The sequence below is a fragment of the Anopheles funestus genome, chromosome 2RL (assembly GCF_943734845.2).
Source record: "Anopheles funestus chromosome 2RL, idAnoFuneDA-416_04, whole genome shotgun sequence".
In the NCBI taxonomy this organism is placed as follows: Eukaryota; Metazoa; Arthropoda; class Insecta; order Diptera; family Culicidae; genus Anopheles; species Anopheles funestus.
In genome coordinates this window covers 24,243,295-24,269,806 of record NC_064598.1, presented here as the reverse complement: position 1 = coordinate 24,269,806, position 26,512 = coordinate 24,243,295, and the positions used below count along the sequence as shown (strand labels likewise).

At 44.9% G+C, this 26,512-nt stretch overlaps 2 protein-coding genes across 3 annotated transcripts; one reads left to right on the top strand and one right to left on the bottom strand.

Annotated features, from left to right (window-relative positions):
• Positions 1-2: 2 nt before the first annotated feature.
• Positions 3-9,921, top strand: LOC125766666 (tRNA (adenine(58)-N(1))-methyltransferase catalytic subunit TRMT61A). Of its 2 annotated transcripts, XM_049432893.1 has the most exons (3): positions 15-947; positions 9,403-9,572; positions 9,657-9,921. In XM_049432893.1, exons 1-3 carry the CDS (start codon positions 188-190, stop codon positions 9,789-9,791), a joined length of 1,065 nt encoding a protein of 354 aa, XP_049288850.1. In that variant the 5' UTR covers positions 15-187; the 3' UTR covers positions 9,792-9,921. The 2 variants fall into 2 exon arrangements, with proteins under 2 accessions (XP_049288849.1, XP_049288850.1); XM_049432892.1 differs by having other exon boundaries at positions 3-947; positions 9,403-9,921.
• Positions 9,922-11,058: 1,137 nt separating this feature from the next.
• Positions 11,059-26,430, bottom strand: LOC125764025 (DNA-dependent protein kinase catalytic subunit-like). The gene is made up of 3 exons (XM_049427795.1): positions 25,996-26,430; positions 23,173-25,930; positions 11,059-21,019 (listed from the first exon to the last, which is right to left on the bottom strand). Exons 1-3 carry the CDS (start codon positions 26,132-26,134, stop codon positions 11,404-11,406), a joined length of 12,513 nt encoding a protein of 4,170 aa, XP_049283752.1. The 5' UTR covers positions 26,135-26,430; the 3' UTR covers positions 11,059-11,403.
• Between the last annotated feature and the right edge of the window lie 82 nt (positions 26,431-26,512).

Below are 26,512 nucleotides of genomic sequence, written 5' to 3'. Positions count from 1 at the left end.
TATAATCTTCTTCACTTGTTCTAATTATTTTCTGGAAAGTTCAAGTTTGTATCCAAAAATGTTATAATTTCGTTATGATTGGTCAATTTTGTAAAACCGCTCTATTTTGAAATTCAAACTTTTTCACTGTGTCATCCAACGCGACCAAGTAAGTAACACGTGTAATCCTCTGTCAGCTGTCAGTCGTATGCCGGGTGATCTATTTGTAAACATTCTACAAGCCGCTTGGCTCACACGTGTAGTTTTAAACAAACAAGTGTTGTGCGTTGTTAATATACTTCTTCATTTCGCAAATAAATCAAATTTCGTTCGATTAACGATGAGTTTCGCCGGTCCGAAAGAAGTGATAGCCGAAGGAGATACGGTCGTGCTGTATCTGACACCAGCCGCAATGCACACGATCGATGCGGTGCCACAGATACGCAACAAAAAGAACGAAATGATCGAGTACGTGTTCCAAACGAGTTTCGGTGCGTTAAAGGTGCGCGATCTAATCGGGGTCCGGTATGGTTCCCGCGTTCAGCTCACCAAGGGCTGGGCGCACGTCCTGCAACCGAACCCGGAACTGTGGACCCAAACGCTACCACACCGTACACAGATTCTCTACACGCCCGACATCAGCATGATACTGTATCAGCTGGAAGTGCGCCCGGGAAGCATCGTGATCGAGTCCGGTACCGGTTCCGGTTCACTGTCGCATTACTTTCTGCGCGCCATCCGTCCGTCGGGCCACCTGCACACATTCGATTTCCACGAGGAGCGTGTACTAAAAGCGCGCGAAGAGTTTGTCTCCCATGGGCTGGGCGATAATGTGACCGTGCGACAAAGGGATGTATGCGAACAGGGATTCGGCGACGAGCTGAATGGTGTAGCGGATGCCGTGTTTCTGGATCTGCCCGCACCACAGCTCGCCGTCCCACATGCGGCAAAAGCACTGAAAGATGAAGGTAAGCTTTACCCCCAATTAAACAACCATAATGGATTTTCTTCTCCTCCACGCACATTCACCCACAAGTACGGCATTATTGCCCGGGTATGAAGAGAAATAGCTTTTAAATCTGTTGCAACTACAGTAGTCCTGGTGACACAGGCCTGGCTAACAATCGGCTTGAACACACCCTGCGGGTGAACCTTTCGCATTCTACCGCTTTCCGGACGCCTTTCCTTGACCCGTGAATTCGTATTCAGTTAACAATTAATTTTTCTTGCACACTGTGGGCATGATTTATCGGGCGTCGTAAATTATTTGTGACGCATAAACGATCCCGACTGGTTTTGGTTCTACACCATGCATATATGTATAGCTCATTCAACTATCACCTTCACCAACGTTGAACGCATTTCAATTGTGTTGTACAGTATTTCACGTGTAGCACGGTGGTCTGATGGTTGGTTTGCAAAATTGATTCATTATAAAAAGGAAATAATGGCAAGATAAAGTACAGCAAAAAAAACGTTTCTAGAGATCGTGTTGTTAAGGAATAATCGGCAAAGAAGATATCATCGAAACGACGATATGCGATGGGGCCACGGGTATGATAAATTGAAAGCAGTAACGGAAAGGTTTTGTGCCAAGTGTTTTCATTGAAAGAGAATAAAAAACCTTTCAAAAAGCGCAAACGTTATAATAACAAAACGATATTCTAAACAATACACACACAACTTATCATAATTACTAATCTACAAACCTAAATTTTAATAATTTAATTCCTAATTTTAATTAAAATATTTGGGTAATTTTAAGACATTGAATAGTGAATTGAATGAAGCAACTGCCAAACCCGAGACATCTTCAATTAATTCTATAACGAAGCGTACCGCTTCTTCTCAGACTGTATGGCTTTAAATTGTACCAATCGGTACCAAATACGTAAAATAGGAAATAAAAAAAGCTATTGATACACTCTACCGACCGATCACTGTAGCTAATGAATAAATATTCTCCCACTTGTCTAGAATCCGTTCTATTGCAATATCAATCACCACGTCTAGAAATCGCAACCGAGTAAAGCTGGCCAGCTTCCCGCATGGGGCTGGCGAACCATGGTTCACCAGCGCAGGCGGTCCTTTGAACTTGCCTTTGAAGTGCAGATATGGTTAAATTACGGATTTTTCATCCCCCTTTCCCGGTTACCCTCCCGATCGTACCTCATTCGGGAAGGTTTACACAATTCGGGCCGCATGTTCGCCACCGGTCACTCGTACCAAATTAAGCAAAAATGAAAATTGCCATCATTTATTAACTGGCAAGGACCGGGTAGACCGTTTGGGTCAGATTTGCATAGCACTTCCTTCTACTCGATCAGTAGATTCCAGGAGTACGGAAACGATGGTTTTTTTGTTTTGTCTCAATGAATACGAAGCGAAAAAAACATACTCACACACTACCCCAGTTGACAGCATAGTACCCCATAGTTGCAGTTCCGATGTCCTTTCTTTCTCATTTGTACACCATCAAACATCACGAGCCGCAGCACGGGCCCGGTCCCAAACAGACCCAGAGGTGATAAAGAACAGAGCGCGAAATGGTTCAGCAACAGAAGGAGCAACAGCACTATTCATCTATTCAACAGTCACACCATTCGCACCGTTCCTTGACCACCTTTGGACGATCGGCACGGGTATACCGCGTGTGTCAACCAACGTCCCGATGTACGGCTAGCCACGAAACAACCCCTGGTTGTCCCCAAAAGGGACAGAGAACACACGGTGTTTAGCGGTGGTAGAATTTATGTACATTGTCACCCCTTCGATCGGACGGACGAATGGGAACAGTTGACACAGCTCTTGACACTCTTTCGATACGAATGCGGTGGAATGGGGACACATTGCAAAACGGGTGGAAGCAGAGCAGTGAAAAGAGGGGGGGAAATTTCAAACTGGATCTCCGGACAACTGCGTACTGTTGTGATCATCGTCCCTTGTAGCGATCCCTTTGAAGTGGAATGGAAGCAGTGTTTTCGTTTTGGGCGAGCGAACTGTTTTGACTATTCGCGGTGTGACTTTGCAAGACTTTTTAGGTGGAGTTGAGAAGCAGCAGGGAGAGGGCGGGGGTGAAGGAGGATCATGCAGGAAGAGTGATGTAGCAAACGGTGAACATAATTCTTGCGGTGCGCATAGTAGTTTGTCAAGCAGCAATTGAAATGGTCCATTTCATTCGCGGTTTACAGACAAAATCTCGCAAAATCCACCCAAGAGAGTTGGATGAAGATGTGTGAGTTTATTCGTCTGTATGCTATTTGTGCTCAGTACAATGTTTAATAAAAATTCGTTTGTTGTACTACTTAAAACTCAATCGCATACTTAAGTTAAAAAGTTACAATTTTATAAAAAGGATTAATTTTTTTGTTCTTAGTTGATCATTGCTAAAGAAGAGTAACAATCAACAGCTTCCACAGCACCAAGAAACACCGATTTCGACGTATAACTCAATGGACACAACTAGAAGCCTGCACCAAAATATCCCAACCGTGTTATTGAATGACGACGATGCGATTAATTAATTTTTATTTTCACATCATTTCTACATACACGCACCACTGGCACCCGTCGTCAGACCCATAGCCATAGCCATAAATGTTCGCCAATGTTGCTTGTTTCTTTGCGGCAAAGTTAAAACGAAACATTCTCCCCCAAACATACACACACACGGAACTCATCGATTTGGACATTTGGACGGTTCGGACAAACGTTGCGCCACCGGTTACAGAAGGAAGTACAACCGATCACCAACAGTGTACACGATCACCAGGCGGTGAGACAAGCTGTTGAAGTGCCGGTTGACAAGCTACCCTTGGTTGGGTTATGTTTCGTTGCGTCAAAACATAGAAATCTGATTCCCGCACACGCTACTCAATAGTCAATTGTTCTGCCGATAACGAATGGATGGGGACACACACGACACACAGCATCCATTGGCGTTGGGGATGGTGAAATAAATCCACCAGATGGTACACTTCACGTGGATGTCTTCGACGAACGTCAACATCAAATCACACCTGTGTGTTGAAAGCACAGTGTTGGTCAGTTGCGAGTGTCCTCTGGTTTATCGATGAAAGCACACTGGGAAATGTATGTAGACGTGCTGTACTACCGGGTCCAATAAGCCGCATGTCCATTTGATGTCGCGTTATGAAAGTTATGTTTCGGCAATATCTACTTCAAAGTAATGCACTGGTGGAGGAGACAACTGTAACCAGCGGAAAAGCTTTTTGATTTCAATTGATGTATCAAATTTATTAAACGAAAACTTATCATTCTTACAGCGATCATTACTCCCACATTTTGTCGATGGAATGTATGATTTCAATCTAAGATTTTTCCGTATTGGAAAGTGATTATTTCTGATCGTTTCTTTACCTTTTTTGTGTGGAGGAAAAACAGGATTTTTGGTGCAAATAGCCATTAAAGTACGCACGGTTCGCAGCAGTAATAAGGCTTCTCACTAAGCACTATGAGTATACACGCATAGAAGAAGAGGATCGATGCGATCGATGCTTGAATTGAATGATTTATTAAGAAACGATTCCCTCACATTGCTGCTGTGGCGGCAAGCCGATGGCTACAAAGTTACCAGATCTGCCGTTAATGCCGCAGAGACACTAGCCGCCTGAAGTTGTTCAGTTTGTAACATCTCTTGTCCCATTCCTGCTCGCTAGCCTTACTGTGGTTATGTTAATATAAGATCAAAGACACTAGAGACGGATGTCGGCCTACCGTCTCATGGTGACACACCAAAGGAAGATTGTTCCTATGAATTCGTGATGCCCACTGTAGTTCCCGGCCGATGTCTCCAAATGGCCGGCAGTTCTTCTGCAAAGCTAAAATGGTTCGCATTTGAAGGGAAATTGGCACACATTTTTAAGCATAAGATGCACACACACACAAGCAAGCAGGCAGGTGAACGCAACCGATACAGGTCATACATCGGCAGGGGGTTCAAATGTCGCTAAAACAAGTTACTAAGCCCTACGGACAGGGCAAAATATACATCCTCCCCCGGGGGTGGGAGACAACTCGATTTCCTTATAAAGACATATAAGAGAAATCCCAACCGTTGGGCTACGAGCAAATGTCAACCTTCGTGTACCTGGGCCTATCCTGGCATGTGGAACAAGATGTACCCGCAGCGCAAAAGCAGTCGGCCGTTGGAGCAATTCTTCATACCTTTATGCTGGACGGCGATTGTTAAAAGTGTTTGTTAGTGACTGTAACAAATGTCTTTCTTAAATAATTGTGTGATCAATTCCGGTGGTGTTTTAATTTTTCAACTGATCATTGATCGCCATTAATTGATGGCAGGGTTGATCATGCTATTAAAATGATACCGAACAATCCACATAGACAATGAAGACATCCTTTCTGTCCAAATTGCAATACCTTGAGGAAGATCATTGCTAGTTTGGTTTTTTTTTTTTATTGTTGCAAGAATTCCACTTGCAATAGGTAGCTCATGAAACTTTTGGTCGTCGAACAAATCGTCATGTTAGATAGCGATAATGTTCGAACTCAATGCTGAATGCTTATTGTTGGAGTTTTGTTAATCGAATCCAAGTCATACTGTCCCTACCTTTTGATGGCGCTGATGAACGCGAAGCCAAGCCAAGCTGATGAACGCCACTGCATCGTATGCTTATGTTTGGGACAGTAAACGCTTGCCACCTAAAGATGTCCAACAACATCCCATCCACGATAGCGCATGATCATGCAGCTTGTGATCCTGCGCTGATCGCTTCGAATATTATACATCTCGCTTCCATCAAGTTTAATGATGTTGACAGATAATTTATATTACTTTGTGCATGGAGAAAAAAAGCAAAAGCCAATAAAAAAAACACACCAACTCTAGCAAAAAAGATTGATCGATTTCCGCCGATCAAACGGACAGGTTTTATGGCAAAATAAGAGCAATCGTGTAAGGGAACGAAGCGATTATTTATGCACATATCTTAACCCGTAAGCACTGCACACCATTTCGAAGGTGTGCGGATTTGGTTGTAAACTGCTGTCATTACACTCGTTGCTTCCGAGATGAAACGGATGAATGACACACTTCTTCCCCATCAAGAGCGGATGTGCTTCGATTTCGGCAACCAAACGGTTCGCATGCGTTCGCATTTCGATTGCTTGGGTGCGTAATTCTGGCAAAGTAGTAAGACCTGCATGGGTAAAAAGCATGCGGCGATGTGACTGACAGGGCCTTAAATTCAAACTGGTGTGTATCAAAGAATGATCATGCAGGGCAAAAACACGTGTCAAGTTGTGAAGTTACAAAATGCAAAATGAAGAAAATTCATTCTTTGGGATGCTGTTTTATTTGTGCATAAAATGTACAAAATGATGGTTCCGAAAAATACTATCGCTTATTTTCTACTGTCTGACTTTTATTAAGCGTTTGTGCTTAAGCTTTTCTATGGCTAATGAGCGAGAAATGGTCTTGAATGAATCCCAAACACAACACATCTTTATGTAGAAAGCATCAAAATATATGCGAGCTTTACACGATCAAAAAACACCTCAGCTGGATGCTCAGCAGCGAACCCCATCAAAGGCCACGATTTTTGTAACTTTTTTTTCCTCCCGCGTTCCCGATGTTTTGCATCCCTCATTCCGCACTTCGCTTTTTTATTTCATCTGTCAGTGGCTGTCCGATAACGATAATGAGACTGCCAGTTCGTTGCATTATTCATGGCGCACTTGCACGAGGATTCGTTTCATGCTTATGCTTGTGCCGATCTTCGACCACCCTTTCACCCTTTTAGCGTCGCACGTCGGGATGAGATTGAAGCGCGTTACACAGAACACAGAGTACAGCGGCTGTGAAAGTTGCCGTTCGCCAGGCAGTCTGCGAAATCGATGTTGAAATCGTTAAAATCGCCAATTGCCTAAGAAGTGTGGAACAGGGAAGACCAAGCACAGGATGGAGTTTGTTGGGTGGGGGACGATGGTGATCGGTTAAAGCTCATGCCAATCCTGACAAAGGGGTAGATTTATTGCATTTTCCCACCGACTCCGATCGATGAAGAATGAAACGCGTGAATGGTTTTTTTGTTGTTATTTCGATGCTACTACATTAATTGACTACCAATTTGGCACAGGTGTCGTAGAGTTACAATGACGACATATTGAGGGATTTCGGATTATATAGACGAATGGTATGTCACGTCTCTTTGCATAAATGAATACAGTTCGCCTCATTCAAATGTGTCTATTGGAAATTCAAATGTAGAGCCGCTGTGTAATAAAATTAATAACTCTACTCTAGAAAATGCAATTAATTCTTCTTTGTAAGAATAAGAATTGTGTATGTTATGGACTTTATTGTCGAAGAACTCCATTGCACATATCTTTTCTGCGAGAAAGATCTTTGTACGAGACTAGAGACATCTCTAGCTTCCTCCGATCAGTCATAGTGGATCTAAGCAAAATAAACCTCATTGATTTAAGTTTATCGACAGTGCGACTCTTTTTACTTTTGGGGCTCCAAAATTTTAAAAATTGATTTATTTCAATGCCAATTCGTTGAAATAAGTTTCTCTTCTTTCAAATAATGCTTTAAATAAAAAATGAACAAAAAATTATAAAAAAATTAAAAATATCTATAATTTTAAAAATTTCCTAAGGCTCATTTTTGCGCCAAGTTTTGGCTATAACTCGGTCGGTATCCAACGGATCGCCAATCTTTATCCTGTGTTCGATAGATGGCACCAATGGCTACATTTTCTTCTTGGACCGCCTCGCCCTCAGATGTCTGTGCCAGAAGTTATTCGAGGAACCAAGTTCCATACCCTGTTTGAGAAAATGCAAAATTTTCCTCAGTTTTGCACCAAGTTTTGGCTATAACTCGGTCGGTATCCAACGGATCGCCAATCTTTATCCTGTGTTCGATAGATGGCACCAATGGCTACATTTTCTTCTTGGACGGCCTCGCCCTCAGATGTCTGTGCCAGAAGTTATTCGAGGAACCAAGTTCCATACCCTGTTTGAGAAAATGCAAAATTTTCCTCAGTTTTGCACCAAGTTTTGCCGATAACTCGGTCGGTATCCAACGGATCGCCAATCTTTAACCTGTGGTCGATAGATGGCACCATTGGCTACATTTTCTTCTTGGACGGCCATGCCCTCAGATGTCTGTGCCAGAAGTTATTCGAGGAACCAAGTTCCTTACCCTGTTTGAGAAAATGTAAAATTTTCCTCATTTTTGCACCAAGTTTTGCCGATAACTTGGTCGGTATCCAACGGATCGCCAATCTTTAACCTGTGGTCGATAGATGGCACCATTGGCTACATTTTCTTCTTGGACGGCCATGCCCTCAGATATCTGTGCCAGAAGTTATGCGAGGAACCAAGTTCCTTACCCTGTTTGAGAAAATGTAAAATTTTCCTCATTTTTCTGCAATTCAGCAAAATTTTTAAATGTGATATATTTTAATGCGAATTTGTTGCAATATGTTTCTTTTCACTCAAATAATGCTTTAAATTGAAAAAAGAATAAAAAATCAGAAAAAAATTTAAAAAAAATTTTCCACTCGAAAATTTCATAAGGCTTACCCCTTACGTTTTTTTTGAGAAATTTTGCAAAAAAAAATAAATTGATTTATTTTAACGCCAATTGGTTCAAATAAGTTTCTTTTCACTCAAATAATGCTTTAAATAAAAAAAGATTAAAAAATTAAAATAAAATTTAAAAAAATTTTCAACTCGAAAATTTCATAAGGCTTACCCCTTACGTTTTTTTTGGAAAATTTAGCAAAATTTATAAATTGATGTATTTTAATGCGAATTGGTTGAAATACCTTTCTTTTAACTCAAATAATGCTTTAAAATAAAAAAGAGAATAAAAAATAAATAAAAAATATATATAAATTTGCCAATCTCAATTCATTTTTGTTTCAACTCATTCACAAATTTTCGTTTCAACTCACGTATTTACTCTTTTTGCAACTCGACTCACCATGGCTGCATGCTTACACTCATGAGTGAGTAAAATGACCGAACCTTAACTTATACGTTTATGCCGGGATTTTTTTTTTATTCCGAAATGACTCATTAAACGAGCTAACTCCTAATAACGACTCATTCACTCTGAGTTAACTCACTAAAAAGAGTTGTTATTCTTATCTCTACACGAAACTAAGAGAAACACTTAGAGTTTGTTGTTCGTATATCTTCTTCTTTGTGGCACTACAGTTGCAAGAGGTTTTAACCTGCCATTTCTAATTCTCTTCTATTTAACCCAAGACTTTTTTAAATAAAGAAGTCGTTTCTTGCATCGTAGGAATTTTCTTCTTAGTTTAGCGACCTACCATTTCTGGTATAAATTCCCATCCAAACCGTCCCCCGGTAGCACGGACAAGTAGATAACCGTATCGTTATCCTTTTTTTTCGTTTTCATTTCTTCAGGTGGTCGCATTTGTTCGTTTTCACCCTGTATCGAGCAATCGATGCGAGTCTGCGAAGCACTTGGCCAGTGTGGCTTCATCGAGGTGCAGAACATTGAAGTGCTCCAAATTGAGGACATCGTACGCACACGCAATGTCCCCATAATCGAGCTTGATTTTCTCAAAACGAAGGTAAATGGAGTGGTTTCTAATATTGCGATTGTTGAAAGCACCCTTCAAAACTCTTTCTACTTATTGATAAATTTCTTACATCAGCGTATGGAGACGGACAAGGATCTGAAAACACCCCGGGAAAGCAAAAAGTACATTACCTCGTCGGCACCTAACACGATGGCAGGACATACCGGATACTTAACGATTGCCGAGTTGCCACCGCTCTTTGCCCGGTAATGCACGTCCAAACGATGGACAAGAAAGAATGAAACTCTTGACGAAAGAGGGAAAGGAAATTACTTCGAAATCGAAAGTGACCAGTTTAATGAAAAACTTTATCTACAATAAATACAATTAAAACATATTACTGTAACACCAATCATTAACTAAAAGAAAGAAAGAAATATGGAAGCGATTTGAGCGATCAGTGCGTTATTTGGGAAGCTTTTCTAGCAACGAAATTTCTTCTTCTGCGTCAATTGTTTTTCGGTTTCCGTTCTGATCGATGGCGCGCGTGTTTACCTGTCCGCAAACGATGCTGCGACACATTCGTGTTTTCCTATTGGTTGCATTTGCTACTGCGGCTGTAATGCCGATCGTGGGAGTTAATGGATTATTAGTCGCGCGGCCATGTTTCAGCCAGGGCAATCCATGGAAAACGAAAATTAGCCTCGACCGACATGCACGTCCAGTAGCGATGACCGGTGAAAATGCTGGCCACAACCCATTCAACACCTTTCCCGACATGGTACAGTACGGGAATTGTGTGCAAGTACACCTCACATTATTATATGACGTTATCAACATTACAATCGTTTGTGGTCGTACGCACGGGATGACTAACGAGCCCCAAAATGAACGGAAGCTTCCGCAGTGTCCCGTGCACACGTCGGATATTAAATGGCCGCTAGCGAACCTGATTTATCTCGAGTACGATGTGCGCCGGTTCGAGCTGAGCAGCTGTGTGACACTGAACGAAACACACTCGTACCATGGCCATCTAATGCTTACGGATGACGTTGAAACGCGGTCCTACCTGCTGCCGGACTATTTGCCCATGTGGCGCAAGAAATTAGAGCAGCCAGGCATGGTGCCGTTTGAGTACAAAGGAAACTGCAGTGAGTGTAACTTTCGCAACGAGTACATTGAGTTCTTGCCATTTGCACAGCAAAATGCAGAAAATACACTAATCGAAAAGTACTGCAACGATGGAAACGTGTCGGAAAGCAAAACACCGAACAGTCACATCACGATGCAGGTTAATGCTGCGACGTCGGAACTGATGATGAAGCTGTTCATTCCTACGGTAGTGATTTTCGGCGCTGTATTATTATTTCGCTTCTGTTTCTGCGGTAAAAAGACAAATTCTGCATCCGTTGTGCCGGAGACGACATCGAATGAAAAACATTAAGTAAGCTTTCTAGCGCTACACGAAGGAAGAATAAGGATATGATATCCTCCAGAGAACCAGTTTTACATAATTGTCTGTTCGATTTCGGAAGTTCGGAAACAGGCCTATGTATGGTGGACAGGCACACACACACCGATCGCTTTGGTACTACAAATCTGAAGCATGGAGGTTTTATTAAATCATCCATAATTCTTCTTTACTAGCAGATGTTTTGTTTCAAGGTTCGGAAAAAAATAAAATTCTGTTGAAAGCTTTTGGATTGGTTTACCGTTATATTCATTTCTACAAGAAGTTTTACTGTATATAAGTATAATAATTTAGACCATTTTACATATGAGCTGTTCTTTAACATATGAATTATGAATAAATATATTAGTTGGAAACCATCGCAGACGATTTAATCGATTGGAATCAATAAATGACATGTTTGATCTACATCTAGAACCAGGGATACCATCCACTGTACATAATACCGAGCAGCGTACCATCGATGGCCATTTCTAACAGCATCTCGGTTTGTAGCTCCGTCGAAAGTACCTTGGCACGGCCAGCCTTTTCAGTGCTCACGGGGGCTGACGCATTAACCAGCGACAGGTATCCTACCAAAAACTCCCTCTGTTGAGCAACGACCCCGTATCGCAGCTCTTCCATCAACAATTGCTTCGGACTAGCACCGTCGAGCTTGCGCAGAACCGTATTTACACGCACCTGAGGATTCCATTCTTTGTCGTGCTGTACGGACGAACGTTCATTGCCTGCATTCTCATCCACTCGTTTCCGAACGGCCTTTAGCCAGTCGACTGTCGGTTCACGAATAAACACCTCCAAACAGGCACGAAGTAGCATGCGAGAGTCGCGCAAACACTGCAGCGTGTGTAGATGACACTTCTGCAAAATACCGGCCACTCGCATGGGTTCCACTACCCCAACGAACTGGGTCGTAAGCCGGAACGGTACCAGCTCCGGTACGGGAAGATTGCGTGTACCGGCACCGAACGCGATGCCAAAGTCTACACCCACCAGGATGCCGGTCGCTCGTTCCAGCAAAATATTGCTCAAGTGTCGATCACCTATTCCGAGCGCCCAGCAGGTAACGTTCATCGTGGCCAAACTTTTCGCAAAGTTCATGCGCAACCGATAGAAGGACTCGGGCGAGGCGGCCATATCATACAGCGCACGTTTGAGCGTACACGAGCGAATCTTTTGCGCCAGTTCGACAAATTTCGATCGCAGCTGTTCGGGCATAGCGTAAGCCGCGGCCATTCCGTACAAAGATGGTGAATTGCAGGCGGTCGTATTGAACGATTCGCCCGTCGTTGTATTCGCGTCTGAGATGCTCAGCAGAAAGCGGCCATATTCTTCGACCACGTGTGCCCGTCCCCGATCACCGGGGTTGTAACGCGGTGCAGCCTGTTTCGCAATTTCACTCAATGCTACTGTACCTTCCAGCCAACCGAGCAAACCGAAATCGGACCGTATCGGAACAACTGCGTACGTGCGCAACAGTAACTGGTGTGCTCGGCAGTGTCGATCCGAACGCAACCGGTGCGTTATCTCACGCTGCAGCTGCTGGATACGTTGATCCTGTCGGAGATCTTCGCCAAACTTGGCCAAGAAGCGATACTGCCGTCCATTGCTACTTCGGAACGTTATTTGTATTGGCAGGCGAAGCGTTCCAAACACTACCACATCCGGTACAACTTTCAAAATGGTCACGTGCTGGGACGGGTTAGGTATGCCACGCTCTGTGTCTCCATACTGGCCCGGTATCTCGACGGCTAATTCACCTTGCTGACCACGCGTACCGCTGCAATGGTAATCCGCTAGCCACGGTGAAAGGTCCTCCAACGGTATGGGTTTGGTTTTGGTGCGAGGTTGCATCGATTGAACCGCACTGTCCAGTTCCTGTAACTTCTGCAAGATCACATCTCGCTCGTCCACTGGATGGAGATGCTTCAGCGCACGAAAACTATCCACTAGTGGCCATGCTGCTCGGTACGCTTGTCCATATCGCCACAGATCGTTAGCGTCTGCGGGAAACACATCCGGCACGGTTCGTTCAATAAAGGTTTGATAGGCAGCCGGTTCGGAGAAGCTATCCAGATGACTTTTCAACTCCCCTATCATGCAATGGATCCTTGTTTCCGGCATAACCACACGATACAGTTCATCGACGAAGCGATCCAGCATGGGGAAATTTAATGCATCCCGAAACTGCATCACAACAGGACGGACAGGACCTTCGGTGTTGCTCAGTATAAGATGGGCTGGGTAATAGAGTGCCATTGGGTACTCCTTAACGAGTCGCATCAAAAGTTCATCCAGAAAATGTCCTTCAACCGGTGCTTCGTGAGATCCGAATGCGTCGGACGTGATCTTCATGTACGACAGCAACTGGGGAATCCACTGGAGATAGCTCCACGACGGTACCGTACACGAGTGTTCCTGGAATTCGTTGCACAGAACATTGTTCTGTAGATTTCGTAACTGTAACAATACCGGAAATAGATGTCTAGCCTCTCGGGAACCATATTTAATCGCGGGCAGAAGGGACGTTACTAAAAGCCGTTCAACTGGCAGTTCCTCCGTTTCGTTTCGTTCCGGGTTAAGCTCTTCGTAACAGTAACGGGCTAAGCGAAGGTGAGCTTCCGCGAGCTCCAACAGAGTGTCATCATTGCTGTGCCTATCAGTGGAACTAGGTAGATCAGGCAACAGCACATCTATACTACGCTGCAAACAGTACGTCGAAAAGCGAGTTAATCTTTCACTTAACGTCACATCCTCACTGTTCATCGGATCAGCCGGCAGGATCATTACAGTTTCAATAATGTTCTCTATGACCGATGTATGCTCTGGTGTAATGTCTTCATTAGAACTCTTGATCATCTTCCTAACAGAGTCTGCAAACTGGAAAAATTCTGTCCATGCGATTCGCTTCACTCGCCTCATATCGGGCTCATTCTCGATGGATTCCAGCTGTTTGTTGAGCTTCATCTGTTGCCTAAACTCGCGCAGCAATCCCGACGTTACATTGGACGATGCGTCTACTTGTCGTAGGCGATCATGCCGAATATGGGCTATTTTTCTTCGTAGCGCTTGTTCCTTTGCCGGCTTGCTTAAACCCGTAGACGATTCAGCGGTTCGCAGACTTGCAATAAGTTTCCCGGCATACTGAACGTTGTTCTGCTCGAATGCCACGTCCACCAGCCGCAGTTGCAGTTCGTACAGCAACGTGTATAGTATGGAAACGTTACCAACGATATTCTCCTGTTCGGAGCATTTTGTTTCGAGCTTTGCCAACAGGAATTTACGGTACGCTACTATAGTGTCCCAGGTAACGAGCGAATCCGTCAGTGCCGGGTGTGCATTTTGCCATGAGATAATTAAACCACCGATAGCCTGCTCCAGTTTGTCGGTCGACCGCTCCAACAACTCGCTGTAGGTAATCAGCTCAACGACTTTGCGCACGCTAAGCAAACAATCGACACGCACTAATATCGACAGCACGCCGGCACAGTGCCATTCATCAAGGAATTGTCGCTGTGTCTGTTCGCCGAACAAGCGAGCCCGTACCATTTCTTGGCCGGATATGTACAGCGCCGTTAGTTCCTCGCCGAACTGCGTTCGGATGTGTTCAGCCCGATCTGGGACGTGCAGCCATTGTTGGAGTATGTGATAAAACTCGCGTGCAGCTGCATTACCGGTTAATACACGTGCCACATTACCATGCACGTAGTTCGGTAACAAATTTTCCAAATTCCACTCGTCACTCCACAGCTGCTCATGATTCGTCACCTGATTGCCGATCTCATCCAGCAGCGTGTCCCACTGTCCGAGCTGTACCAAACAATTAAAGGCAGACTTGTAGCAGAAGTTGCGTTCCTCAACGCGAGCCTGGCTTACACGCATTAGCAGCTCATAGTACGCTCGATGTGCTGATTTGTAGCGCCCAAGTGCTTCCAGTTCAATTGCTTCCCGCAGCTTTGGATCACAGTCGAGCTTTTCGGCGAATATGCCCACCATTACGCTGTGCTCGTGTAGCGCATGGTACAAGGTGGACAACTGCAGCCAGTGTTCCGCCTCCGATGTGATGCACCCAGCGGTACGTACCGGTTCGCTATCAAAGTCATCACCGTCCGCGAGTTTTGCCTCCAAATATAGCGCACCCATCGTGAGCATGTTGGATGAACCCGCCACAGCGGCTACGGTGCGAGGAGAAAGCGTAAACTTGCCCGACGCTTTGCCTAGTGTCAATTCGATCAAACCACCGAAAAGGTTAGGATCACTGGTTTTGCTCGACTCCAGAATTCGATGTAACGATCCATCTAGCCGATCTACAAAACGATCCCACTCGTCACCAACCATTCGCACGGTGCGTCCTGCAGCATCTCCCGACACAAAGCATTCCACTAGCCCGTTAAAGATGGACACAAAAATTTGCCTAGCGCATGCTGTATCGCGACGACAGAGAGCCTGCAAGGGTAACAGAAACGCTAGCAGATTGATCTGAAGATCGGGATAATCGGCAAGTCGGTATCGCCGATAGAGTGTAACCTGTGATGCACTCTCTCGCCGACGTTCCGCTTGTTGCCGCTGGTTGGAGTAATGGCGGCTCACAGCCCAGGTTGTATTCTGTTGCCGATTCGCTCCACTATCCTTCAGAATGCGTTTTCGCAAACGCTCGAACGTGCGGTCCTGTTGTGTCATTTCGGTGATTTTTCCCGTACGCTGTGATCGACGGTCCAGCTGTAATGTGCTGGCCTCCAACATAAGTGAATGTTGCGTTGGCATTGCAAAAGTTTCATGCCCTTTGATGAACTTTGTCGGGTCCTGCGTTGGTTCAAAATGTACACCGTCTTCATTTGGCGCCGTACGGTCCAACCCGGAAAACTGAGTAGCTCTTATTAGTTGCTCCATCTGGGAGCCTTTTCCTGTGATGAAAGATTGTAGCTGCCGTTGTTGAGAGGTTTCCGCAAACATTGGTGTTAGAAGGGTCATCGTATGACGCTGTCGAGCTGCTGTTTCGATGGTGTACTCGTTAAACTTAACGTCCGCATTCAGATACTCGTGCAGAAACAATCGATCCTTAGACTCTCGACAACGAATTGCCGGATCGAGCAGCAGCGCAACTGCACTGCCGAGGAACTCCGCCTCTACGGCTGGATCGTACATTTCCGCTAGCAAAAACAAGAAACGTTCCTTTAGATCATTCGGCATCTTACCACCGTCGATGAGATATTCGAGAATTCTTGCACGTATGGAGATGCTCATGGTATCGGTATCCTGTATTCCACATAAGCCTCGTATCAGGTACCTCCATAGAGTGCGTTGAAAGTCCACTGATAGCTCGGCAAAATTGCGTTCATGGATGTAGATTAAAATTTCGTACGCCACCGCCCGACACTCGGTACGTGTGCTTGGTTCCGATGTAACACGACCAACCGGTTCAATTAGTTGCTGCACGTGCTGCAATTCACGCACTAGTGGAAGTGAACGATTTAGTAAATGCAATGTGGACAATTGAAGCTCATTATCCCGCAATAGCAACATTAACTCCATCGACGAGAGCTCCCGGAATAGCTCATCGTTAAACTTCTCCAGCCGTCCACCGAGCAGCAAATCCAGATACATGCGTTTCTCTGGAACGGCAGCTGCGGGAAATCGATGGCTTAGGACAGACAGAAATGGATCGACGATCGAGGGAAAGCCTTTAGCTATTTCGTATAATATTTCAGCAAATTTTCGATCGTATTCACGCTGTATGCAGGAAAGCTTGGCAATGCATTCGACATGCAAGTGTTCCTCGCCACTCACGTTCTGTTCTTCCGGCAGACCATCGGGATAGAGACGTGCCAAACTGTGACCTAACAGCAGAGAAGCAGATTTGAAGCTCTGGCTGTCGGGCAGATCTAGACAGCGTAAAATCGCACCCAAATATTCCCGCTTTGTGCTTTCCATCCAGGGCACTAAGTGACCTCGTCCCTTGGTGAGAACTACTGTACCCAACTGTAGACCGGCGATCAGTTGGAGCTGGGATCGTTCCTCGGATTGCAATTGCTGCCTACTGGATATCATTTCAAAGAGAAGTTCCGCTGGAACAATTAGAGCATCGTGCCATTGTGATATCAACTCCTGTATCAGTTCCAGATTCAATCGTAACACCTTTGCCGAAGTGTTTCGTGTACCTTGCTGCTGACAGGCGTGATTCATAAGAAATCGTAGAAGTACACTCGCTAGCGAAGCAGATTCCGCGACCGCTCCTGCTCTTCTAGTTTCATCAGCCACACTGCCAGCATTCCATTCCAGTACTAGCGCAATCAAGTCTGTAAGGAGCGGGCTCAAGCCACGCACTTTACACCCATCCACAATGAGCTGCATCATTGGACACAACAACACGGCTGCGTGTGGTTCTAGCTCCTTGCGGCAATTATCGATCACCTTCGCTAGAAGCAGACGTACGTTTTTCGGTTGTCCCGGATCGTTCAACGAGCCTGCGAGAAAGTGTACTACCGTATCCAGCGCCACCTTGGTAGCGACCATATGCCGAATGCATCCGCAAACCGTTGCCATTACCTCGTGCTCGTTGATTTTAGTTCGCTCGAGCGAAATGTTTGAGAGTGTTCCCTTTTGCCGCTTGGCCAGCTCAGCCGCATCCCTTTGGGCTACCTCGCGAGCCGAGAGCGCCACGGAGTGGTTCATATCGAAACGGAAAACCTGTTGACTCATTGAGGACTCCCTTACAACCGACAGCCCGGGATCCTTCGAGATCGCTAGTTGGGACGTTGGATTTTCACCTTCTTTCCTTATTGCCACTCGCTTGATGATTGTACGAACTGTTTGTTCCTGTTCTTGGCTTCCTTCCAGGTATAGTTCGTCATTACTACAGTCAATCAAATGACGCCATAGATATTCGCCTTTTTCACGACTCTCTCGAAACAATAGCACTGAGTACATGCGGGCGTCGTCATTCGTGTTGGAAATCAGTGCTACCAATGCCCGGTAAGCGGCACACTGGTACTTGCGGAATAGCTCCAGCACGGTACTGTCATTCGATGGACATACGATCCGTCGGACGCTGTGTGCTCGTTTGCTGAAGTCACCCACCAATCGTTTGCCTCGTACAGGAGCTTCCCCATCCTTTGCCGACCCATAAAGCTCTACAGCTACGGAAAAATTGTCGCTCGTCAGCATATTTTTAGGCAGCAGAGCAGCATAATGCTCAATCAATCGAAAGGCAGCTGCAAGGTTAACGAGCGTATGCTCCAAATCCCAACCGGAACGCCCATTTATGTCTACCGTGGTGAAGTTAGAGATGGTACGAATGGTACGCTTGTAAAACTCCACGATCGTATCATACCGGCAGTGCCACAGTGCGGTGCATAGATATCGTCTTAGTATCGTTTCGCGAACGCTCGGTGCATAGTCCTGGTTTGCAAACAGTTCCCATAGTTCCTGCAGTCGCTCACACTGCATCTCGTACGGTTGATCGAAGAAAAACCGCTCGATGGCACTACGAATCTGACTTTCGGCAATGTGTCCCTCACCATCCGGTGCCGTCATTTGTATGATCACTTTCAGAAGCAACGGTGAACGGGAAACGATCATCGCGTCAAGCAAACGGTCGAGACAGTTTAGAAATCCAACCCGTTTTGGACTGTTTGGTGGAAACTCTGTCGAACGGAGCGGAAAGTGTAATGTCTGCAGCTTTTCGAGAGCATTATCAAACTGTTCCCAGTGTGACTCCGTAGTGCCACCCGGCCCAAGCACGGTCGGTAACAGTACTAACGCTTTCGCCTTCAACTCTATGGAGACCTCTGACCGGGAATTTCCTATTAGCTCAGTTAACCACTGCTCGTAGTTGGATCCTACTTTGTTGCGAATTTCATGCAAAGGAAATGGGCAGATCATCGCGATGTTGGTCATCAGCTCGATCATCTGTAGATCACACGCTCCGAAAACGTTTGACTGTTGGCGCGAATACGCAAATAGTTGAGACCAACCGTTAACCATGGTTTCTAACAGATTTTCCAACCGGTCCTTGTTTGCTGTTTGCTTCCGATAGCTATAATCCATCAAGTTGCACAGGATTCGAACGATGCATGTGAAGTTATCCGTATCTAGTCCTTTTAAGAGCGCGTGCAAGCATTCAGAAGGTTTCATGAGAAACATTTCATACACAGCCGAGCCGAAGCAAACGAGAAAGTGTTCGCCATGGGAAATGTTCGGCCGTAGCATGTCCTTGCTTAAACAGCAAGAAATAGTTGAATGCACTAGACCATCGGTATCATTGTGCTCAAAGACATTGGACATGCTAAAGATTGCTTCTAAAACGATCGTACCAAAGCGTGCTGCAGATGGACGAAGCACCAAACACACGCCCTCTTGGCCGATGGCATCGAAACAATCAATAAGCAGTTTCCGGGCACTCTGTTGAATGCGTGTTTTGGTCTCACTCGTCATGTGCTCATCCTCGTAACGAGTTCTTTGTTGTTTCGCTATAAATAGCAACCCTTTCGCACTTCTCTGATCAGCTACATGGATTGTTCTCAGGGTTAGAAGCGTTTTCATGCGGTCTCCAAGATCCTCCATCACCGTTACGAGTTTTTCGAACAGAGAACTGGCAAAGTGCTGCCCGACATGATGATTACAACGTTTCACAAGCTGCACTATCAATTCTTCCAGTTGAACTAAACGTCGTTTGTCTTCCTGCGCCGCACCATTGGAATCTATCCCGAGCTGATGCGGCTTGAATATAAGCGCCAGTAGAAAATTGATCGTAGGTTGCTCCTGCCATAGCTCCAAAATTTCGTTGGGAATATTTCCCTCCATGGTACCGGTGAAGGAAAGCAGCAAAACAAACAGATCAACGATTTGCACAACGACAGCTGACTTCAGTGCATCGAACCGTACAATTTTATCCGCATTCATGCGTTGCTCGTAAGAGCTCAAGTTAATTTCTGACAACTGCAAACTATTAACCTGCGACAGTATTTCATGCACTGAAAAATCGACCACTGATTGGAGGAAACATTGTACGGCGGGCAAAATGTGGCACAGCAGCATTTGTAACAGTTCTGTCTTGACTAGCGTTTCGCTCTGCAACCAACAGTACATATCGAGCGTTGCAAGAAGGTACTCCAGCCATAGGTATAAGTTGACCACGAACGTGTTCGACTGTTCGTCCGCCAAACTAGTCAGTGTAGGAGCCTGTTCGACACCCTGCACAGCATCACCGTGAAGACAGATCGTTTTGATCTGGTCCGAGGTAAAATGTTGGTTAAGAAAATGTTCTCCACTCGTTACATCCCGTACGGTCCTAGCAAGTCGAGTGAATAGCTGCATACATTTGCGCCGATAAAGTCGCTGACGTGCGGCACATTGTCGGAACAACCAGCGCACAAGGTCTTTCAGCTCACCACCACCGATATCCGGCGGTACAAGCTGACGATATTCCGAGCGGTACTGTTCATTACGTTGTTGGTTAAATAACGTTTTACGATGCTCAACCAATTTCCCAAGATGTTCCAATGTCAGCAGAAACTGTTCCACGATAGCATCGTTTGCTTGTGACACCTCGAAACCACTCTGCTCTTCCGTCACAATAAGTCCAATCGCGTACGAATGCATAAGCTCAAAGCTGTAGTGCACGATTTGAAAATCGTGTTGCAAAAGCAACCGGAACAAATTATTAAAGGCCAGCACGGAACCAAATCGATGCGAGGCATTCGATTCTAATGCATGCGATTTAAGCTGGTCCAGCAGTGCGTTCTTGATCTTCCGACGATCGTTCGAGGATTGATTGCTTCCACTTTGCCGGTTGGTCCACTGCAGAAACTCGCGCAAACAGCGTATGGAAAGATCCCGGATATTGCTATGCTGTACGTTGAAGGTTCCAGCCATCAAACAGTCTAACAGTGCTCTCGTACCTTGCTGGTTGAGTTTCGATGGCTGCGTCACGAAATGGATGATTTGGAAAAGCAATGGTTCGAACATCTGACACACGGCCAAGTCGGTATCGCAGCTCAGTTGTAGTAGATGTTGGCATAAGTGCGTCCTTCAATGATATAGGTAAGCGATAAGTGAAAGAAAAAGTTAGTACCGGAGTTAAAAGCACTTTGATTGCTGCTATTGTGAAGTAGCTCGTTAATTCTTGACAAACCGAAAGAAAAAAAAATCATAAAAAGGATGTTATTAATCCTTTTCTGTTCCAATAATTAACAATAATTCAACCGCTAAGCACCGGAGTATTCATACGACGAACGGCTACTTAACAAAACAGCATGACTTAAGATGGTCGGCTTAAGCAGAACAACAGTAGTTTTAGCGCTTTTAAATTTTTGCACCTTTTCCGAAGCTAGTCCCGAACTGGATGAATCGCCGCAGTGTGAATCCTTCACTGAAAGCTGGCGCTCAGTACAAGAGTTCCAGTGGGAAACAAAAATTTTGCAGCTCAATCCAACCAGGACCGGACTTTGTCCGTTCGGTGGTTTTCCTGGCATTCAGTTCGAGGGTAGCTGTGTGGATGTGTACCTATCCTTCCTAGCCGGTATTCTTAACGTAACGACAGCCTGTAGAGGAGGCAACACAAATAAGCGTTTGCCAACATACGCCGTTGAAGCGGAATGGGAAAGCAAATATACACCACCGATACTGTTGGCGGTACTGTATAAGCGGATGCCGAACGAAAATAACACATTGCTGCTGAAAGGATGTACTAAAAATCAGAAAGGTCGGAAAGAAATCAGTTGGTTACGGGTGCAGCACATCGATAGCTTCAACAAAGACGCTTACATCGAGCGTTATGAGCAAACTAATAAGAGCATTTACTATATGCAAAACTATTTTTCCTATCGTTCCAAATGTTCCTGTTTTTACCGCAATGAGGTCCTTTTCAAGTTGAGCACCGTGCAGCGGGATACACATTGCTTGCTATCCTGTTCGATGGCCATTGAGTGGTTGTTCATTATGCTGGTTGTAGTGATTTCGTTAACGACATTTATTGCTTGGTCGTGTAGAGAGTCACCTTTTGTAAACGTTGAGAAACATTAAGAAGTACCTAGTCGAAACAGAATAAATGCACACGTTTTATTTAACAAAAGCGCTGCTTACGATTTCTTTACTTTAAAGGCTCTTGAAAGGGTCCTGAAAAGGCTTTTATATCACATTTAGCAACCACAATTTAAGTCGCATCCTGTGTCTAGCAGAATTAGTAAGATGTTCTGTAGTATAATTCACAAAATTCACATTCCAGTCGATAATGACTATCGAACAAGAAAATAATTGAGTAAGTGTCCATCCGCCCAATAAAAGCTCTTTATCGACAAATCGTTAAAGTTTCCGAAGTGCCTAACATAGCATCGGAAAAAAGTACAACTTTGCCCATATCCAACGCTAACTTCCGGGAATGGATTAGTTACGAATGTTGCCTACTGGCCGGTAGCAGCAATGTGTTCAATGCCACGATGGCGATTTTTAGTATCCATGCTAGTTATTATGTTACGCGTGGAAACAATCCTGCTGCACGACTTCTGGTGTGTGGTACCATCCTATTATTGGCAACAGATGGGCGATTTTAACCTTACCGCCAAACTGCTTCGCATAGTGGCGGACAATAATGGCCACAATCCGTTTAATACCTTTTCAAACATCTCCCAAATGGGACAATGTTTGGATCTGCATCTAGGATTTCGGAAAAACATTCTCAACATAACAGTTGCCTGCCGCAACACATACCCAGCATCGGCGAGACCCGTTACCAAACCGAGTGAGCTTGACTTTATTTCGACGATGGATTTACGCATCGACGCGTCTGGTGAAATTTCGCTTTTAAGTTGTTACCAAATCAACAAAAATCTAATGCGACATGGAGCCCTAATAGCAACAACATCCGACGACGAGCTCAAAAGATATCAAACGAAGTGGTACGAGTTAAAGAAAAGATTACCGCCGTATCAGGAACACATTTCATACGAGCATCCGTGTAAGTGTGGCTTTAGAAACGAATATTTGCTCAACGTAAACGGCGTACCAGGTAAAGCCGAGCAGAATTTGTTTTTAAACCAGTTACAACTTATGCTGTTAGGAAGTGTGTTATTAGTAACAGTGTTTGGAATAATAGTGAAGAAATTGAAGTCAAAATAAAATTATTATGCTTCTGTTAAATGAGATTGTGAATTTTTACCTCTATCAAGTGATCTTCATACTTACCATAAGCTGTCCAGTTGATCCTGATAGTTGATGCCCAACATATATAGCACGATAGTGTGCAGAAGCTCGCAAGCAGTTAGCTTTGTGGCACGGTCGCTACACTCCACGGCCAGCTGACAAACACGGCTAACAATTCCGTCCAATTTGATGCATGGGCGCGTTCCATTCTCACACAGTAATCGTAACTCGAGCGATCTTCCACTATCCGCATCCCATCGCGTCAAAGAACTCTTGTCCAACTCGCTCCACACCGGGTTATCTGCTCTTTCTAGCTCGTCCGCCACCAACCAGCAACATTCGTTCGGTTGCAAATCGCCTAAAAAGTTTAAAATTCGCATCTGAAACGTAACGAGTTCGCTTGTGTCCACCGTCTGTTCGATTCGGTGCTGTTGCTTAATGCGTTCGATTTTTTCGACAGCTACATTAGCCGTTCGGTGACGCTTAAACTTGGCCAAACGCAAACTTTGGGCAGGTGGTTGGGTTGAGTCACGTGTGCGCAAAAATGGTTCCAACATCGGTAGAACTTGTCGTAGCAGTTGCTCTCGTAACGTTGCCTTCATCGCGGGATAGCGGAAACGTACAATACGCTGAAGGGAGTAGAGCGCCACACGAGCAATCGAAAGCAAGCCACGCCCGATGCGAAAAGCTGTCCGGAACACTTCCACCATTAGCGGCTGCTTTCGGGTTTCATCTTCAACGAAATCGAGCAACAAACGAACTGGAGCATTCAATACGAACCGGAGACAGGCAAGCTGAAGCTCTCCGACTGCATGTAAAGCTCTTTGTATGGTTTGTTCCAGATAGTACATCAGCACCAGTTGGATCGAACGTACATCCGTGTCAATCGGTGAATCTTCCCGGTGATCGAAGTATCCAATTGCTGCTGCCGTACCGAGTCCCATTTCGATCAGCTTTACAAATCCACTCACCAACGGACGTTCGAGCGATGCTTTGACAAATCTTTCGAAATACGGACGAATCCAATCGGTGAAGAGTTCCCGTACACCAGTTGGTGTTTGCGATCCGTGCAAAACATCCCGATACAGTTCCACCAGGTTGAGGAAGATATGATAATCCTTGGGTTTGATCGGAATGAGATCGATGTTGGGATCGCAAAAATACAGCTCCCGTTGCTGTCCATCATCATCCTGGAAGGTTCGTTTACGGGTAGATAGATCAAGCTTCTCCACTATCACAAACAGCGTATTCATGAAGGCACGGTAGATCGCTCGCACTAAGGACGTGTCTTGTGCGGCTTGTGCTTTAACGAGAAGCCCCTGCCAAAGGGGAAGATAATTTTTATACGTCACAAAATCTCGTTTCCAATCTGTTTTTTGGACACCGTCATCAGTGCCAGCGGCTGACGTGAGTACGGGTGGCACTAGCGAACCAAAAGGCAATGCATGCGTACAACTCCAAACAATTCCTTGAAGCAGTACACTGTCGAGTAGCTGATCGCGTGTACTTCCGCCCAGTTTTCCAATGTTTTCAAGCATACACACAAGCGATTTTACGATCAGTTCATGATGTACCATAGAGAGATGATGAAAATCGCGCACCAAAGCAACGGTCATCGTTTCTACCGAGACGAGCTGTATCGTTGTTAGTTGTTTGGCATGGGTAAGAATCTCCGACAGGGACTGTATAAAGTCTGGTAAAAATGTAAGCATATCTCCTGCAGTTGAAACCGATCGCTCACATATCCCGTCGATGCGCTGCAGTACGATCGTAAGCAACTCGTTCAGGGTTACACTCGATTCGGCTAGCTGTTGGCAAGGGCCGGCCATAATACCGAATCCGCGAATAGCCATCCGTATCTCGTACTGATCCGCATTAGGCGAATTCAGCAGCTTCCGATAGTACGCCACATACTGATTCAAAACATCCACCGTCGATGGACACGCTCGGTCGCTCCCCTCCATTAGTTCTGGATTGGAAAGTACGCGTGCAATTTCTCCGTGAAAAGCGTACATAGCGTTAATGCCAATTTGCCTATCATCCTGATTGGTTGATTTAATCCATTTACCAGCGAGCATTGTCTGCCAGTGCACATGGTCCAGATAAAGATGTGACGTAAATAAAGGTGCATGGTTTGCCAGTACCTGTAGCGCATTGCGGAAAACGATCCGCTCGGATCGGTTTACATCCCAGATGGAAAGTTTCTTTACCATTAGGTACAATCTTTGGCGTAACTCTCGTTCACTCTCCGAAGGTGCGAAATGAACAAGAAAATAGTCTAATCCTCGAACTGCTCCTGCCAGTGATACTAGCGAAGGATAATTTTCCTCTAGTAATTGTTTTTCCATCGCCTTCATGAGTATGTCCCGTATTGTGTCCGGTTCGGTTACACTCTCTGGAAAGTGCTTTGCTAGCTGGCCCAACAGCTCGTAAAGGTTTTGCTGGAAACGATTCGGCAACTTTCCTTGTGGAAAAACCATCAGAAGCTCTCTGGGTAGCTGGTCAAGCTTGTCATAGGTAGCGGCTTGCAGGCATCCATACGCGATGCTGTCCTGTAGCACGAGTGTTGCCAACTCGCGTGACCGAGCCGGTACAGAGGATGATTGAATGTAACGAAGTGTCATCGGCACAATGATCGTCATCCGTTTGCCAAGCAGTGCAGAATATTTCTCGATCACTTTGCGAAACAATTCAAACGTATCATCGATTGCTTTGGCAAAGTGTTTCGCACTGGAAAACGCTTTTTCCAAAAATGCCATCAATCCGTTCGGTGCCGTAAACATACATTCTAGATTAAAGTCTGAAAGAAAATCGTGGACATAAATAACCGGAAAATATCCCGTAAGTCTGGCGAATGATTCATACCTGTTTCTGCGGTGCTTTCATCGACTTTTTCAACAATCAGCTGTGTGATACGATGAATGATGCTGCGGGCATGTGGGGTCTGTTGCGTATCGAGGCAAGCTTTCAGTTGCCGCAAACAGGTACCTAAATCCGATGCCATTTTGTTGACTCGAAAAATGTAACGCTGGGACGCATTCGTACAAATTCACAGCACAATTAAATGTAGTTACATCTATGAACATAAGATAACTTGATGTAGAAGAATCGCACAAATAATAATAAAGGTTTTACTCCACCGAAAGTGAACAAACAAATGAAAATTGCGCGCCTTGATATATCGTTTATCTGTCAGCTGTCACACCTCACTGTGGTTGGGTCTCTCGGAGAACGAATTATTTTTGGGAAAAATGTTTCCTAATTTTATGTGTTTTTTAATTATTTTACAAAACTTTTAACTATTTTAGCAAACACGTTGGAAACACATTATTTTTCCACATTTTTTAAAAAATAAAATATTGCACAAAATGTCATCGCAACG

What these genes read in the sequence shown, in the direction of transcription:
- LOC125764025 (XM_049427795.1), bottom strand. Translation starts at nt 26,134, where the DNA reads ATGGCATCGGATTTAGGTACCTGTTTGCGGCAACTGAAAGCTTGCCTC. An exon ending in TGAAAGCACCGCAGAAACAG is followed by an intron (nt 25,931 to 25,995) that starts GTATGAATCATT and finishes ATTTTCTTTCAG; the next exon opens with ACTTTAATCTAGAATGTATG. An exon ending in GATCAACTGGACAGCTTATG is followed by an intron (nt 21,020 to 23,172) that starts GTAAGTATGAAG and finishes ATATCATTGAAG; the next exon opens with GACGCACTTATGCCAACATC.
- LOC125766666 (XM_049432892.1), top strand. Translation starts at nt 188, where the DNA reads ATGCCGGGTGATCTATTTGTAAACATTCTACAAGCCGCTTGGCTCACA. An exon ending in AAAAGCACTGAAAGATGAAG is followed by an intron (nt 948 to 9,402) that starts GTAAGCTTTACC and finishes TCATTTCTTCAG; the next exon opens with GTGGTCGCATTTGTTCGTTT.